The 18,139-nt window shown below is 46.1% G+C and overlaps 1 protein-coding gene across 13 annotated transcripts in view; it reads right to left on the reverse strand.

Annotated features, from left to right (window-relative positions):
• The window catches only part of EXD3 (exonuclease 3'-5' domain containing 3), a 301,765-nt gene that overhangs the window by 138,618 nt on the left and 145,008 nt on the right, over window positions 1–18,139 (reverse strand). For all 13 annotated transcript variants that reach the window (XM_074846186.1, XM_074846185.1, XM_074846189.1 and 10 more), the window contains 7 exons: window positions 15,194–15,332; window positions 14,617–14,830; window positions 13,513–13,622; window positions 12,169–12,379; window positions 10,884–11,050; window positions 8,331–8,501; window positions 895–948 (listed from right to left, as the gene is read on the reverse strand). In XM_074846186.1, coding sequence (XP_074702287.1) covers window positions 895–948; window positions 8,331–8,501; window positions 10,884–11,050; window positions 12,169–12,379; window positions 13,513–13,622; window positions 14,617–14,830; window positions 15,194–15,332 — 1,066 coding nt within the window. The remainder of the gene's footprint in view (window positions 1–894; window positions 949–8,330; window positions 8,502–10,883; window positions 11,051–12,168; window positions 12,380–13,512; window positions 13,623–14,616; window positions 14,831–15,193; window positions 15,333–18,139) is intronic.

Genomic DNA, 18,139 nt, shown 5'->3' on the forward strand with positions numbered 1-18,139 from the left:
AGGAACCTGTAGCATGGCACAGCTGCACTTGCCTCACAGTGTCTCATCATGGAGGGAGTTTTCTTCAATGCTCAGCTGTTATGTAGGAAATTAGCAACCTACACTCTGCTAACACTCCAACTAGCTATTTGAGTAGTTGGGAGCTTTTATATCGATAGTTTGTAACAAGGAAGTCCTGCACTCTGGCTCATGTGTGTAATCCAGAATAGTTTCACTCTTCCAAATTAATTTTTTTGACAGTAACAAAGTGCAAAGGACCTGCAGCAGGCATAATATTGCAACCACTGACTTGACAAGTTCAGTATATTCCCACCAACACTCCGTTTTGAAGTGTGACTCATGAAGGGCCCTGAACATCTGGTGCTGAGGGTAAGGTTGGATTTTGCTTTGGGTTTTTTTTGTATCTATAGGAACACAAAACCTCTACAGGTTCCACTGGGACCCATGCTTGGTGGCTTCCATTCTCTCCCTTCCAAGCCTGAAGAAACATCTTTACGTGTTGAAACTATGTCAGTGTGGAGCCAGTTAGCAAACAGTAAAGAATCTTTGTGATAAAAAGCATGGGAATTGAGCTGCCTTTCACCTGCCAATGAGGCCAAACAGAAACACTTTGTTCTGGATTGCTTGGCTTGCTTTCCACTCCCCACCTCCAACGGAGAGCAATTGCTCTCCCCACTGATGCAGTACTGAGTATAAAAAAAACTTCACCCCGAGCTTTGGTCATTCAAACCAGAAACCTCCCTAGACCCTTAATGTAGTTTTTAGTGCAGAAAACATGAAAAAGCCAAGCCAGCTGTTGCATTCACATCTGACTTTTCCTCTTCTCTATACTGCACATCCCAGACCACGCAATGATACAATGCCAGAAAAATGCCAGAAGCTCTGAACACTTACAGTCTGATATGGGAGTCCAGAGGTTAAAATGACTCTTCCTTCCTGACGGGCAATCTGGAAAAAACAGTAAAAATCATAATGAACACGGGCTGAAGTTATACTGGATACAAGCCTTCCTTTCAGTCAAAGCAGAGAGAACATGACCTGGTGATATCAAGCCTTTCTCTCCAGTGTCAACACGCACTAGGCCAAGAGTATCTGGGTCTGGTTCAACAATACGCTCTTGACAGCATCAGCAGCTCAAGGTATCGCTTGCTCGCTGCATGTCCCCTCCCTGCCAATACCCACCTTGCCTCACATGTGCTGAACAAGCTACTTTTGCATCTGCAGATGGCCCAGGGAACCAATCCACCTTGAAATAACCCTATCAAAAAACCTTTCCATCTTTTTTCTCTTTTCCTTAACCCAGACTATTTTTATTTCCCGACTCAGGTTCATGAAGAAGCAAGCAGCAATGTACAGGGGAGAAAGGAAAAAATAACCTAAGCAGGTAATTCCAGCAAAAAAATGTATCATTAAATGTGTCTGCAAACTTCCTAGACATTAACAGAACGATGCTCACTCCACTGCTTAAGGACTAGACAGTGTTATTCCCCCAGCAGCCCAGAGCAGACATACAGAAATCAAGCATCCTTTCAAGGCTGCAAAGAACGTCCCCATTAGTTTATCACCTCCTGACTTGCAATCCGGCACTTTTATCAGAGGTCTCGTCCTTCACGGGAAAGGTCTGTGTTGCGTTATCAGGGGACTCATTACCCGCACTTCTGACCTTCTCAATAGAGTAGGAGACACTTTCAAATGGTTTGGTGCCAAAAGGAGATACTAAATCTGGAACTGCAATTCTTCACAAGGATGAAAGTGTGACTGATCTTCGTACGATTAAATGATGTCCCTCCCTCCCACCCTTTCACCCCCTCCCGTAGGAGGGAAATAGTTTCATGGCCATAGAGATAGAAGGGTTCCCACGTGAGCCAGTACTTCAGCTCTGCTAGTGCTGACAAGAGATTGGCACTTCAAGGTAGGCACGAGGTTATTTCTCTTCTCTGACTTGGATTCTATTGGAAACCTTTGTGTTTTTCACTGTTTACAGATGTGTGTCATGGAGGTCTCTCTTCTGGATCAGAGTTTCAGAGCTGTCTCTGGATCACTCTTTAACCCTGGCAGGAGGACACACTTGAGATCAGAGTCCTGCTGCACTTCCCAGACAGTCTGATACCACCAAGCCCAGCCAGGGTACACAAAAAAAAAAACCAACCCAAGATTTTTAAACTCTGTGTTTTGGATAGCTATTCTCTTAAGACCCACTGGATCTACGGCAACATGAAACAAGGAGTAGAAGGCTCTGAAGGCACAAACTCCCCGTGCAGTCAACTAAGCAACTGTTTTTTTCCTGTCTTGACCTTTCAGGTAGCTGCTTCCTTCCCTTTTGTGTGAAGTCACTCTCTGGCTGCTAGTTCTGCACTGAGAAAGTGATTGGCAACAACTTCTAAAGCATCTTCCTACAGGCAAAATTACCGGATTTCTTTCAAAATCAACCCTCTCTCTCAGTAAAGGAAAAAATCCAAGAACAGGAACCTTGAAGGGACAGCAGAGACACCCCGTGCTGCATGCAATCCTACTACATGCAGTTTGGGTTACTGAACAGATCTGCCAACAAACCACCCTCCTGGCACACTAGCGAGAGAAGTCCAGTAAGGCAACAGCAAAAGTTCACCACAGTGATTTGCTGACAAGGGAAAAGAGATGTGAAATTCCTTCAGACCCCTATGTGCTTCAGGGTAAGTCTGAGGATTTCACAGCTGGAACACTCCATTCTGACTTCCTGCATCCAGGGTTAATTAGTTCAAGCTTGATAAATCCCCTTATCTAAATGGCTCTGCAGAGACAGGCAAAGAACATCAAATAAAAAGGAGAAAAGCAATAACTCTTCCAGCATGTTTTTCCGCCTCTGGAACAACGACTGGGAGAAGCACGCAGAGCCAGAAAAGCCATGTGATAGCACACATCTGACTGAAACCATGGAGGACACGTGCTGGAGAAAAGGGCATAATTTCTTCCTTTCCTCTGAAAGAAATAACAAAAGAAATAACGGAAGGCAGCGCTGGGACTATCTGGGAGATGTGTGCTCGGAGATGCAAATAAAAGGAAAAGAATGATGAGTGTAGCGTGTTGGAGCGGGTGTCAGAGACTTGTGCTTCATCCCAAGTGCTGCAGAGAGGGCACTGGCCTCAGTTTCACAATCTATTAAAAAGATAATATCAACTTCCTCTGGAAAAGACTTAGACCTTCTGGATAGAAAGTGCTGCCTAATAACTTGGTATTATTATTTGTCCCTTAACGTGCCTGTCTGTTCAGCCAACTTCCATTCTGCAGAGATGAATGAACTCAAATGAATTACTGTAAGAGAGACCTGGAAGGGCAACGACTGATGAGAGAGGACAGCAAGAGACCCTATGTTTCAAAGCCAGCATCAGCGGAAGAATGGATTTGTGACAACCTAAAGGATCCTCAATTAGAGGCTAAAGAAGGTTTCAAGAAACAGCAGCACAAGGCTGTAGATTTGCAATTTAAAATTTGCCAAGCCCATGCATGACACATGTTGGGCAATGTCACGTGTCCTGAAAGAGGCAAACTGCAGTGCTACCTTTGCAAGGTAGCAGTCCAGGAAGAGCTGTGACCCCCCTTGCAGGGGCAGAGGGGAAGCAGTGACCCTGAGCCTAAGCCAGCAAGGTCCCAGTTCAGACAAGAAGGGAGTGGACAGAAAGCATCTGTTCCAGGATGCACGCTGGAAAAGCACCCAGACATGGATCTACTAGAGGAGTGGATCACAAACCTCAACGCAACCCTGAAGCCCCCTACCTGTTATCTCAGGGTCTTTTAAAATAGACAGTAAAATAGACAGTAAAAAAGAGCTTAATAGCTATGAGCACACCCAGTCCAGTCTCTTCAGCATTCCTGAAAACTATAGATTCTATAGAGTCATTACATGATTTTGTAATGTGGCCTTAAGTACCACACCATCAGCCCAATTTTGTTTCTTAACGTAGACCCATCAATTTTGCAGTCTCTGGTGAAAGACATTCTCTTCCTGCTGACCAAACATCAAAAGTGAAGTCTTGATCTTAAAGGTAGAACAGTTCTTCATCTGTCCTCTGCGAATTTACTCCGCAGACTGGTGGGAAGGTAAAAAGACTAGCAAACCTGAAGAATGTCATTTACATCAAAAATATGGAAAAAGACATTCAAAGCTGAGATGAGATCTGAGATTAGATTCCCCCATTACATGAAGCTCTGCTCACTGCAGTATTAGAAGTCCCCTTTGTGTCCCACGGCTCCAAACCAGTCCAGGGCTATTTAGATACAGGTGCACATTGTTCTAACTGGCTCCTGAGATCCATCCAAGTCTGGCCCTCCTCTCTGACTTGCTGGTTCATCACCTGGAGTTTTGGGGAGTAGGTGTAACCTTGCAAGGGAACCTTCTACACCATGGGAGCTGTGGGAAGCCAGTTCTACCAGCCTTCTGGTTATTATCACACTTCAAAAGATACCAGGTTTGCCTTGGCGTGCAAATTATTCTTAGAGATGAGGATGATTTTGAAGACCAAGAGCACAGTCCATTAAAAAACATAAAACAAACCAACACACAACTCAAGTGAAGGGACTTTGAGATTCCACCAAGTCTCTTCCAAGAAATTAGTGACCTAAGAGACTACAAAAATTTTCTTATAAGCTTTTACTTCACCCCTGAATTACAATATTGCAAGACCCACTGTAGTGACTCCAGGCTGGTGGGTGATCCTTTAAGGTTAGTGTTAGAAGCATCCCACTGCTCCACCTTATTCTGTAAAATTGCAGAGAAAAGAGAAGCACCCACTGAAACCTTCCCACCTCCTTCCAATTATTCATCAATAAGGCCCAAAACGTTTAAGACTCTCTGCAAAGAGAAGTTTGCAGAAGACACGCTGGAAGACCTGGCTGGAAACACAACAGGCGTAGGATGTGATTTAAGTAAAGAGAAATGTATTAACTGGAAATAATGTGTTGCTTATAGGAATAAGTGCAAACACAAAGGGTGACTTACCCCAATAATGGCACCTGCACTCACAGAAGGATGCTGCGTAAGAGACCGAATCTCTGCACTCTGTACCAGATGGAGTCACTCTACCTTGGGATGGGTTGGAAGCCTCTGATGAGGATGGATGCACACAGCCTTCCTCAGGAGAGGCTGCCCTACTCTGCCACACAGGAGGGAGCCAGGCTTGGGTCAGACTGGGCCACTACCCTCCAGAAGGGCCTCCAGAAGGGCCTCCCACGCGACGTGCAGGACTGGAGCAGTGCTGCCAGGCAAGGACATGTTTCAGGGAAAGTGTGTGGTGAATCCCCCCGGCTCTCAATGCACAGGCTGCTGAAGTCAGGTAAAGGAGCTCGTCCAGCACAGCTGGTACAAATTTCATCCCCCAACTACATACCCGCTTTGCCAAACACCACAGTAGCTGGATATAAATGGAACACAGTAAAAACGTCACTGCCACCCCACCGAATGAGAACACTTGGCAAATGACATGGCACCCGTACTTGGACATGAAGCTGCTCTTCCCAGAGAGGCTGGTGCTCATGAACAGAGGCTAAAATGGTTTTGTAAAGATGGACCGTGACCTCTTTGCCTTCAACATGAGGACAGATTTAACCGGAGAAATTTTCAGTATGAATTTCAATTATCTTTCCATCTTTAAAGATTTTCTGTGTCTACGCTTATGGACAGGTAACTTTTAATCAATCACTTCTCCAGTCAAGTTCTAATTAAATGGCACCATTAAATACACAGAATGCAAACTGGTGTCACCTCACAGCAGTGAAATATGGACAAAAGGGGGGATACACTGTCTCCTGGTGTCAGAGGTCCTGCTCTCACGGGCCGGCAGATCTGAGATTGCAGATCTGGCATGATAAACTCATCATGACAACTGTTGTCCAAGATAAAACATTTAGCCAGTAATAGCAGCACACATGAAGCAGCACACAGGACACAGATGTCACCTTTAGCCTGGGAACGGGGTTTCTCAAACCAATTACTGCTAGATACATTAGTCTAATAGAAAAAAATAAAAAAAGCCCATAGCTGCCCAAGCACAACCTACAAAGCTCTCAGGCTTTTAAGTTTGATCTCAAATAATAGACGGTGAAGGACAAGACCCATCTGCCTACCAATACTCGAAACCACTTTAACAAGCAACAGGAATGAGAACAATAAGGAGCAAATGCCAGGCGATTCAGAAGTTCTTGGCACAAGGAGATGTGTAATATGACTGATAAATCACTTTAGTGAGATGACTTCAATGAAGAACAAACACTAACTCTGTACACACTTATGTGCTCCTGGTGACAGTAGTTTGAGACTGTGTTGGGACAACACCCAAACTATCTTGTATTCAGTGACCAGGATCCAAACCTTTCTCCTGTCCTTTGCAATAACATTTACAAGTTTTCAGGTGTAGGGTGGTCAACATTCAACTTTTATTAAATCAGGACTAGCCAGATATAAAGCAGGGTGGGAGGAGTCTATTTTTATCTTTGATTATCCAAGCACAGATCAAAGGCTCTGCAATACAGTAACACTCCAAGGGCTTTTGATAGTGAAAGGATGTTTGTCCGGTCACCATAGAGAAAGCAGTGTAAAACATCCTGTCCATAGCACGATAAGGTATCAGGATGAGAAGCGGAGACGGGGCTCTGGGGGGAGGCAGTGAGAACTAGTTTGTTTAAATGACTTGTGCAAGTTTGGCAGAGAGGAGATATTAATTATTTCTGCAGAAGCTTGAGCCTGCCCAGGATTCAGGCCAAGCAGACATCTGAAGAGGAAACATCCTGTGCACCAGGCCGGGTGATCGGTGCATATTTGATAGCAACACACTGTGTGGGCTGGATATCTCCATTTCTGGCATAGTAGAAATATGTCTGAAATGCAGAAGCATGTGTCTCTCCTCCGAGAGGCAGAGGGTCAAAGTTGTTATGGGAGTTCAGATCAATGTTCATTGTCCCCATCTATGTTAGAGGCTCTCACTTTCCCAAATCACAGAATCACAGAATCATTCAGGTTGGAAAAGCCCCTCGGGATCATCGAGTCCAACCCTCAGCCCGACTCTACAAAGTTCTCCCCTACCCCACATCCCCCCACAGCTCATCCAAACGACCCTTAAACACACCCAGGGGTGGGGACTCCACCCCCTCCCTGGGCAGCCTATTCCACTCTCTGACCACTCTTTCTGGGAAACATTTGTTCCTCGTGTCCAGTCTGAACCTCCCCTGTTGCAGTTTAAAGCCGTTCCCTCTTGTTCTGTCACTAATTCCCTGTGAGAAGAGACCAGCACCAACCTCTCTACAACGTCCTTTCAGGGAGCTGTAGAGAGTGATGAGGTCTCCCCTCACCTTCTCCTCCTCACACTGAACAGTCCCAGCTCCTTCAATCTCTCCTCACAGGATTTATTCTCCAGGCCCTTCCCCAGCCTCGTTGCCCTCCTCTGCACTCGCTCCAGCACCTCGAGATCTCTCTTGTGTTGAGGTGCCCAAAACTGGACACAACACTCCAGGTGTGGCCTCACCAGTGCAGAGCACAGGGGGACTGTCACCTCCCTGCTTCTGCTGGTCACACTATTTCTGATACAAGCCAGGATGCCGATGGCTTTCTTGGCCACCTGGGCACACTGCCGGCTCATGTTCAGCTGCTGGTCAATTAGAACCCCCAGATCCTTTTCTTGCAGACAGCTCTCCAGCCACAAATATTTCACTGTAAGTCGTGGCTGATCACCTTTGAGTCATTTCACAATGCGGTAGCCAGCTAGGACATTATATGGCAATTTATTATGGAAGTTTTCCCTTTCATATTGAACATCCATCTTTCGATAATGGTTCTGTCCAATTGACCCAGGCACAAGGCAGGCAAATACCTTCCCTGTAAGCCCAAACTTGAGTCCATTAGAAACCTAAGTGAATGTTGGGTTCCTTTCTCTGATTTTTGTCCTGTTGCAAACACACCACCGCCTCCCCATCAAAGACACTTGAGACTGGAGGTCACATCTCTATACTCTGCTTGTGTGCCTCGAATGGCTTGAAACATCCCAGCTGTCAATGACACAGACCTACGGACACAAATAGGATTTGAGATCACAGCCCTCTCTGCTCACCTCCTCTCTCCTGGAAATGGAGAACCAAGCCCACACACTACTGTAGGGACTAGCTAATACCAGCTGCCACCTGGCACAATTTCTTGGACTGAACCAGAGGACTGGGTCTCAGCACAGGCACAGGAGGAGGCATGTGCTGGGCAGCTCCTGCCAACCTGCTGCCTGTCCAGTGCGAGCGACTAACCAGTGCAGTTACACAGTAAGCAGCAGGCCTTCCCCAAGGAGTGCAGATACACACACACACGTGTGACTAACCTCAGCAGCTCTCCTGTGGTCATCGTCATTCTCCAGCATCCGGACATCTACACCGAGGCAGCGAAGATAACGTCCGAGGCCTTGCAGCATGTTATCGCAGACCACGCTGAACTCCTTTGGGGAGATGGGAGCAGGGGGACATGAGGTCTCCTTTTTGGATCCTTTGCATTGCTACAGAGAGGCAAGAGAGCTGTAAGCAGCAGAACAGAAGGCTGATTTCCAGTACATCTGTGTTTTGTCTCCCTGCATTCACCCATCATGGCAAATCCAACTGTCCACCTGTATTACAATCTCCCCCATGCTCTGCAACACCTCTAGTTCCTCCTTCATGCCCTTTCTACATCGCCCACCTTTCACTTGGGCAGGAGGCAGCACATGATGGGCCTAATTCTGAATTAGCCATTCACTCACTGGCCAGCTGGCCACCCAAACCAGGGCTCTGCAGCCTTTCCCTGGAGAAATGCCAACTTGGCCTTCTATGCTCTACGCAGACATTCATTTTCATGAATTCACAGCAACACATCTTCAAGACTGCTATTCCCCTATCAGATTAGACTGCAATTAATATACGTGTGCCAAAGTTATGATTTGGGAAGGGGATCTGACAGACAAAGGGAGAAACAGGTAGACAAAGCAATCACGTCAGCTTTGTTATCTTCGGAAGTTTAAAAATAGTCAGTGCCTGAATTCTGTTTATTTTATTTCAAATGTCTGGTGCTGGGGGAGTTCCTGCAGTTGGAGACTTTGTCATTGGGAGGCTCCCAGAAATACAATAGCTAAATTCATGGAGAAGGGAAGTTATTAGGGAACCTCCAATGTCCAGCTTTTGCCTCCAGGAACTTGAATCAGCTGGGATGGCTGAAGGACCAGCACCTACGCAGGGCTACACTGGCTTTGGAACCAAAGTTACTGCAGCACTGCGGATTAGCTCTGCAGGAGCTGACTCAGGCCGGGAAATGCTGTGCCACACCATGCAGATACACCTGGGCTGACCGTTCGAACTAGCTCAGATCTGGGAGATCAATCTCTGTGATGCTGCACCTCCCAGAAGCTGGTACAGGCACTCAAAGCTCTGCAGCACTGCGTAGGCTGGACTGTCACCGGCTCCTGCAAGGACCCTGGTGGATGCAGCTGTGCCCTGAGGCATCAGTGCTGTGATAACAGATCAAGCTGACCCTTCGGTGATGAGGGAGTTGGAAGACACTAACCCTGTGCTGCTGCTTCTGTTCAAACAGATGTAAAGGAGCAGCAGCTGTCTCTTAGCTAGTGTTTATTCAATGGCCAGCAATGTCATATGTAGCCTTTTTCTCACGTTTCATGCCAGCAGAGAGCAAAAAGCTTATAAAGGAGAATAGTGTCATTAGCCCCACTTCAGATAGTGGACCAGGAAACACCGGGAAAGAGTCAGGCAGGATGCAGAGCCAGAAGTCTGCTTTTTTGAGTCCCAGTCCAGGTTTTACCAACTACCTCTCAGTTAATGAATCTGACTGTACAGAACACAAAGATGACCCGTGAGTTCACAAGGTAATTCAAGCCTGAAGTACTTACTTTTCCCATCTCTGCAGCAGCCAGTCAGATCTGTTGTAACATACAATATTCCCATGAACACAGAGTGCTTAGGAAACTACTGAGCAGCTTTGTGTTTTACTGCCTGACTAAGACTAATGGCATACTGTACATTTACACACACTTGATAAGGAGGATCCTGAAAAGGTGGCTATAATCAATAGCATCTCAGTCCAGCCATGGAAGGTAGTATTGACTTCAGGAGCTAAATACACAGCTGGGACTACTCAGAAGGATACACAGCCATAGTGAGTCTTCTCAGTTAATAAACAAAACTGTTTTTCTGCTAATGTTTTCATAGGTGCATAAACAACCGGATGGTTGCATTTTAAAAGTAAAACTTGATTACTGAGAGAGAAGGTCCAGTCACGTTTCAAGATATTTAAGCAGAGTCACACAGCTCCAAGTTATGGCTGGTGGAGTTTTAAGGCTCTGCCACAACATATATCGCAGGGGGAGTATGTGATGGTGGGCAAGGAGACACGCAATCACCAGAAAAACTTTTTCAATGGATTCCTTGTTTTTAACTTTGCAGACTTCTACTCCAGACACAATAAAGTAGGCACTCCCAATGTGAAACCAAAGTGTAGAGGCTCAGTTAAAAGCAAAAGTAAGGAAGTCAGAGTTTTGAAGCCTCATCGATGCAACACCTAGGCCACAGAATTCAAGCCCACACCACTGAGGAAATGTGGAAGGAGCATTTCTACCAGCAAGGTTAGCTGGATCCTGCCATGCAGACCTGCACCAACATTCTGCGAAGACAAACGAACCTAAAATTGCAGGGAAAGCTGAACCAAGGCACACAAAGGAAAAAGCACATCTTACCAGTAAAGGGGAGGAGCGAGGAAGATGTTTGCTGCAATAGTCCTGAGAACAGACTACAAACAGGCATGCCATGCATACCTAAAAGTATGACTGAGAGACAGGGCAACATATGATTTGCAGGGGTCTTGAGCAACACGCAGCTCTTTGAAGATGTTTACAAACCTGTCCAGAAGGTGACGGTACTTCTTGTTTATTCAGCTGCTTCTTTGCCCTGGGTTTTATGCTCGGTTTTCCCACCAGACTCCCGGTCAGGTCTGAACTCAGACCAAAGCTCGCTGGATCCTTACAGAGTTTCTCATAAATCTCCAGCAAACAGTACGCATCTGAAGCTGAAAATAAGGGAATATGAGCCTCAGCAGGTTTCACTCGAAAGTAAAACAGAGGCTTTCCTGATGCAAGGAAGAGCCCTCACCTTTGTAAATGCCACTGAATGCAAACAACCTGCGAAGCTCCAACTTACTAATGTCATAGCCTGCACGCTTTTACTGGTTCAGTCATGACCTAACACATGATCACAAAGAGTTAAGGCAGAGGGGCTCAAAAAGCGACAGGCCCTCTGCTACCTCTGACTCTAACGCAATGCAAATTGTAGTGCGTTCCTCTGTTCAAACCACGTGTAAGATAGCTTCAGCCAACCCATTTCACTCGCTATTGTTACTGAGCAGCAGCTTGCCCACAGTTTATTACTGCAGCTCAGCTATGGGAAGGTAACTTCCCCATTAGATGCAATATCTTAAAAAGTAATAACCGAGTTGTTTGCATTCACCTGCCCACACGCACTGCCATGCGGCTTCTGTGCCTTGCAACGGGAACTGTCTAAGTCTCCAAGCCAGTTTAACGAGTCCTAGTGATTAACTCTTGTGGGAACTGTGTCAGCTTCAAGGATAGTTGAATTTAACAAAGGGCTGGTTCGCTTCAGTAGACTGTCCTTTGATGCCCCAGGAAAAGATTTAGACCCAGACTTCTGACTCTGGGGTAATCAGCAATGAACTCCACTGGTCCCTCCACAGTGCTGATTCTGTGCTGCAGTTTCTGACACCATATCTACCCATTTTTAACCCTGCTCTAACAAGCACTTCACTATGACGATTGCAGCACTTGTTTCACAGAAAGTCTGTGAAATGAGGCAGAAGGAAGTGGACTTTCTTCCTTTCAGTTACTGAGAGGAGTTTCCACTGAGGTGATGTTTCATCAGACAAAATCTGCAAAGCACAGGAATTCTTTCATAAGGGAAATAATGAATCACTGGACAGTTTAAACTTCAACCACTAAAGCCATGTCCACAAAAGGACAAACATAACTTATCCTGGCTTCTCTGAACAGGAACGACTCTGCAAAGCCATTTTCTTCGTTTGTTACTTAATGATTTTTCTGGTGACAGAGAACAGACAAACACAGTGTGTAATGGACAATCGGTAGCACCTTGCCACAGAGTCAGTGACCAGACCTGCATAGAGGATCTGTTCCTCCCGGAGAGGCCGTTTCTCCCAGTTAGACAGCTGCTCTGTTTTATCTAGAGGTTTCCCCAGCACATGTTGCACCAAGAGGCTGAGTCCTTTCTCTGGCTGCCTGAACTCTCTATCCTCATAGCGCTGCTCTGGGGACAGTACATCGACCTTCCGGCCGCCCTTCTTCCAGTCAATGGAGCTCTTCTGCAGCTGATGGAAAGAGAAGGACATAAAACACATGGTTATAAAACAACTTCTACAACACCTCCTATTCCAGTGGGTGGGGCCACGTAGCAACCCTATGATTTTTATCTCTTGCCTGGCATATTGAATTCCGTTGTCTCAGACAAGGGCTGGGATGACATTAGATATATACGGCGTCTGGTTATTTGGTTAACAAACACACTTGCTGGAAAGAAATCTGTTTCATAGCCAGGGAAGGAAAAAAAGTGTATTGTTGTGCAGCACTGCATTAGAGCAGTGGGGCTGTGACTGTGACTTCTCAGAGGTTTGCAGGGTGCTCAGCCATGCTGGAGGCTGATGGGCACCAACTCAATAAAAGATAGCAGTGGTGGTTCATCACATTTCTCCTCCTAGCTCCAGTGAGAAGAGGTATTTCTGTAACACAGTGGGCAATGGCCTTTCTGCAGCTGCCGTTTCTCAGATTAAACTGAGGCAATAGCTGCTGGCAGGTACTTCAGACCCTGCAGCCCTTCCCAGGTTAAGTTATCAGTCCCAAAGATCTGGGTTCACCCCAACTCACAGCCTTAAACACACTCTGTAAATCTTACCCATTAAAATGGTTGTCCTTAACATTTCTGCAGACTGCTAAAATCTACTGTGTGCAAACCCAGAGGCAGCTGTACTTCAGCTGAACAGAAATTCCTGTGCTGAATCTACCAGCAGCTCTCCTACAAACATTGTGAGTTCTCTACAAATCATTAACTCCATAATATCTGCTTCAATACTGCATGATCCTGGAATATCAGAATTTCTGCAAGAATTTAGTCTTACTGAGTTCAAGTATGACTTATGCTTAGAAACTTTGTCCTAGCTGCATGGAGCTACATCTCCATTTCAATTTCGTATCTTTTATAAGACTGTGAAGAAAGTTATTAGTATATCAAGCTCTAACTTTTTAGTTGATGAAAACTAAATGCTTCTGTCTTTCTTTACAGAATCACATTACCCTCAAAATCACAAGCGGAAAACATCTATTTACTCATTTAGCCATCTCCCTGCCAGTATGGGATACAAAAAGACAATGCTGTGGATTCCTGACAGTTATCTATGAGCACATGCAGGAAACACAGTTTTCCACATCTTCATGTGTTCATTCTTACTTGTTTGTCTACCGTAAGTAGGTCCACCACACTTTGCGCTTGCTTGTTCATGTCCTTCAAAGCAGACCATGTGGCTGCAAGGCTGCTAAGGTCTCCAGACATCCCATAACCTGGAGATAAAACAAGCCCAAATCACACAGGTAGGAAAACTCAAATCATGGCTAACAGACCACAGCTTCTTCTAGTTCAGAGTCAAAATGCTGACAATATATGTATAAACGTTGGTGGAAGATAGGGAACAAGGCAGACTCCTGTCTCTCCTGTTCCTAAGAGATACTCTTGCAGATCAATATTGGGAGATGTGGATGAAAAATGCTGAGTTTAAGATCAACTTACTTAAAATCTGCCAGGTCAGTGAAAGGCAATTATGAATTTGCCCTTGAACTCCAAGTTTAACAACTTCTGCCAAAAGCCTCCAAACAGAATCTGTATGGTAAGCAGGAGAGCTCTGGTGTCCAGCACAGCAGCTTTGGGACAGGGCCAACAAGTCCAGAAAGCTCTGGATAGCAGACTTCCCTAGACCACTGAAGGTTGGGTGCAAGTCAGCGTTTAGTATGGAACTAAAACAATCCCAAGTTCGAGGGGGCAGGCTAAATCAGAAATCTTGGGTCTAACCCGAAATGGGGAGATGTTTCTACCATTCCCAGTTACACTGGTCATCCTGCTTCCTGGCATGGCAGTATGTGAATACCCTGGGCTACAAAAGCTGGTTCTGTGGTAAGTGGATTTAGAGAATGACAGCCCCAAAAGGATCTAGGAGTTAATTACACAAAATAAGCTGTGTAAAGACCCAAGGCAGGGAGAAGAGACGCAATAACCAAGTAGTAAGTGATAGGACAAGAGGTAATGGCCTCAAGTTGCACCAGGGAAGGTTTAAACTAGATATTAGGAAGCATTTCTTTACAGAACAGGTTGTTAGGCATTGGAATGGGCTGCCCAGGGAGGTGGTGGAGTCCCCATCCCTGGAGGGGTTGAAGAGTCAGGTTGACCCAGCGCTGAGGGATCTGGTGGAGTTGGGAACTGTTAATGTTGTGTTGATGGTTGGACTGGATGATCTTCAAGGTCTTTTCCAACCTAGACAATTCTGTGATTCTGTGATATTACCTAGTTTAGTAATGGCCGCATCTGAATAGAGCATCTGGATGAAATGGGGAAGCTTCTCCTTTTCACCCTCCGCCTCAGCTTGCTCAAGGAGCCGTGGCAAGTCGAGCAGGAACACCTCATCCTTCATAGCCATCTGAAGGAGGGAGACACGGGGCTTCCCGACCATGCCGAACGAAGGCCTCCACTCCATGTCGATGCCAACGACCTGCCCAGGCTGCAACACAGACAAAAGCCTTCTTCACTTAGAGACTGTCTACGCTTGAAAGTAGCCTGGACAGTCCCTGCCCAGAACACAAGCATTTCCCTTCCAACAGCTGCATCTCTTTGCCAGTGTGCAAACTGCTACAGAGACAAGTAACTCTCACGGCACACCTGAGTTACCCCTGGGGGGACCTTTCCTGGCACAGCAATTCCCAACACATTCCCCAAATCAGACAAGCCTAGAGGAAGCAGATGTGGGGATGACTTGGGGAGGGTGACATTTGATGGCAGTGGCTCACATACAACCCTGTGCACCAGCCTGCTATGGAGTTTCTGCTCCTTGACCTTGCAAAGTAAATACCAGAGTACCACTCACCTGCAGCACCTTTTCCCAGCACTGCAGCGTCTCTTCCCAAGTCTGCAGGAAGTGAATATTTGCCCGTGGAATAGGAAGCTGGTAATAGTCCTTCTTCTTACTCTCTTCATAATTATCTGCTTTTGAGGCATCTTCTACCCTGCACAGAATCAGATGCAACAGCTTTAAGCCATGCAATGAGAGTCAATCCTGGATTGGAGAAACATCAGGGAGTTTTAAGCCCCTTATTTCACCCTGGCCTTCTACTTCCCCAAGCTACTCAACTCTTCCTCTTACCCTCTCTTTCGTCACCTTCCCTGTAATCTCAATCTCTTTCATCTTGACTCATCCTCTCTTTTCATTCCCATCACGGAAATGGCCCTGTGTCCGAGACCTCACCACGCACATGCACTATACCCACTGCAGGGAACACCCAAACAGAAACACTTGCTGGAATCAGAATCCCAAGCCCTGGCCTCAAAGCTCAGCTCTCTTTCCCAGAACTGATGCAACTTGGATGACAAAGCTGGGCAGCTGTTTCCACATTCAGAGATAACACATTTTAGATTTACTGCTTTCTGCCCTCGAGGTTAACATGGAAGTCTGCTAGCTCCCACGGTGTAATACATAACAGAGATGTCAGCTCTGACCAGCACTGTGTCCAAACAGGAGCTTCACACTTCTCCCAGCAGAACTGGCTCAGAAAGAGACTCTCAGACTGCTCCACACCAAGATCACTACCAGCTGGAAACGGGTGAATCTGCCTCATCATTTTATAGTGCAATGGCTTGGGAAGGCTTCACGGACCTCCCTGATGCTGTCCAGCTTCTTCTCCTCCATCCCCTTCCCTGTAAAACATCCTCATAGGTTGCACCATTTGTCCTACGTTGCACAGGGATGAAATGAGAAAAGTTCAGAAATAAAGTTTCAAACCCTTCTATATTTAGGGGAAGGCAGCCAGCTGAACCCACAGACCAAGCGCCTTGCTTGTGCTGCTCCCTCCATTTGGGTTTCAGATGGCACCACACAGAGAAATTCAGTATCTGTGTATTAATACCCTGGGAATGTTGGAAGATGTATGCAGAAATGAGCTAACCGATTTCCTACAACAGGATCTTACACAGCACATTTTCTTTTCAAAATGCAACAGAGTCTCTTGAAATGGCCTTGTAACTGGAAGGTCAGCATATTGCTGTGGTGTCTCAGCCAGATGATGCAATCAGAGGAAAGAAACTAATAAAAAATATCCAGCTATTTTGGACATATCACAAATTTCTGGATAGTCTCTTTCCCATAGAGACTTGAAATGTTTTATTATTTGAGAAACTATTTACTAACCTTATGTTTAGGGGACTGTGTGACTAATTTTGTAGCATAGCAGCTTTCACTGTACAAACACTCTTTTCCATGGGTTTGTGTGCATGGGGAAGTCAATATTTGTGTAAAATATTTAATGAAGGTGTGCAGTCTCAGGTCTCCAGGAATATTCTCACCTGCAGATTTCAGGAGCCGCATATGGTGTGACTAGCAGAGATGATGTCATTTATATGCTGGTACCACCTTGTTCTCTACAGTGTGAACACCCTCTCTGGGAACCTGCTGCTTTGTTAGCTCAATAAATAAGGCAGACAGACTGTTTTATTAGGTTCCATGGCTCTGCTGATTTTATAGCAGCTACTGCAGCAGGTATCTTGACTGAGTAAACTGGGGCACAAAGGGTTTTTACTCATCTGTCACAACTCCTCAGGAATGGCAGAGCACATCCTAACCAGCATGCCTTCACTCCACCCATACACCACACAGGATTCCCAGAGCAGAGAGATGTACTGATGGTTTTTATCTTTCTAGATGCACAGAGGCTGTGGCTAAGTCACGCTCCTGTTAACCACCCCTTTGTGTTTTGAGGGATTACACCTCATGCAAAAACCTCTGGCTCCCAAGTGGCGGCTGGTGCAGCTTCAGGAGGGAAGAGAGCAGCTCCAGCCATGCACCAGAGCTAAGCAGACACATGTCCTAGACAGACAAGAGTTTCCTGTGCTCCAAGAAAGCCATATACCATCTGGAGAAGCGGGCCTTTGCAGACAGTGTTTTGAGGGTGATTACATCTGTGTTGTATTTCCTGAGGTTCCATGGGGCTTAAATGTGAACCAGTGCAGATCTGCACTAGAAGAAAGATCAGACCCATGAAGCTCAGCACAGGAACTGTTCGAGGCCATCTGTGAGACCCTCCCAAAATCATCAGCCTTAAAAAATAATACCCCATGTTCCCAGTCACCTTCTGCGTAATTCAAGTTAGTCCAATCTATGCTCTAGAAATACAATTTTTAGTTATGAAAGCTGCAGTTTTTGCATAAACACCTCTTCCAGGAGATGGAAATTTGCTGTAATGTTGAAGACAACCAACTTCATGATAAACCTGTTAGAGCAGGTAACCTCGCTCGGTCTCAGGCTTGGTCTTCTTAAAATAGTCTCCTTATCCTCTAGTGAGGTGTCAGCATGAACCAGGCAGCCAGTGACAGATCCCGACTGTTAGCTGGAGTCCATAATTCTGACATATGACACCAGTAGGAAAGTCCTGCACATAAGGTACAAGGAAGCACCCAAATCATCTGCATGTAACAGGAGAAAGCCCCAGACCATGCGAGGCAGCAGATGAGCATGGGCGTGAACTCGTGCAACAGCCATGCCAAGGGGGACCCTGCCTCTGCTTCCCACACCAAGAGCACAGCGCTGAAAGCGTCCAAGTCGCTACCCAGGGAGCAGTGATCATCGACTTTCGCTGGCTTTATTCCTCCCCATACAGGCAGTGTATGATGGCACCACCAACTCCTCCTGGACACACAGTCCATTTCAAATCAGATTCAGATTCCCACCATGTACGCTGAGAGGTTCAGCTCCATGTAGGAAGTTACTCCCTCGCGTTACAGGCTTCAAGGGCTCTGTTTGCACGATCCTAAGGATACGGGC

The sequence above is a fragment of the Strix aluco genome, chromosome 20 (genome assembly GCF_031877795.1).
Source record: "Strix aluco isolate bStrAlu1 chromosome 20, bStrAlu1.hap1, whole genome shotgun sequence".
NCBI lineage: Eukaryota > Metazoa > Chordata > Aves > Strigiformes > Strigidae > Strix > Strix aluco.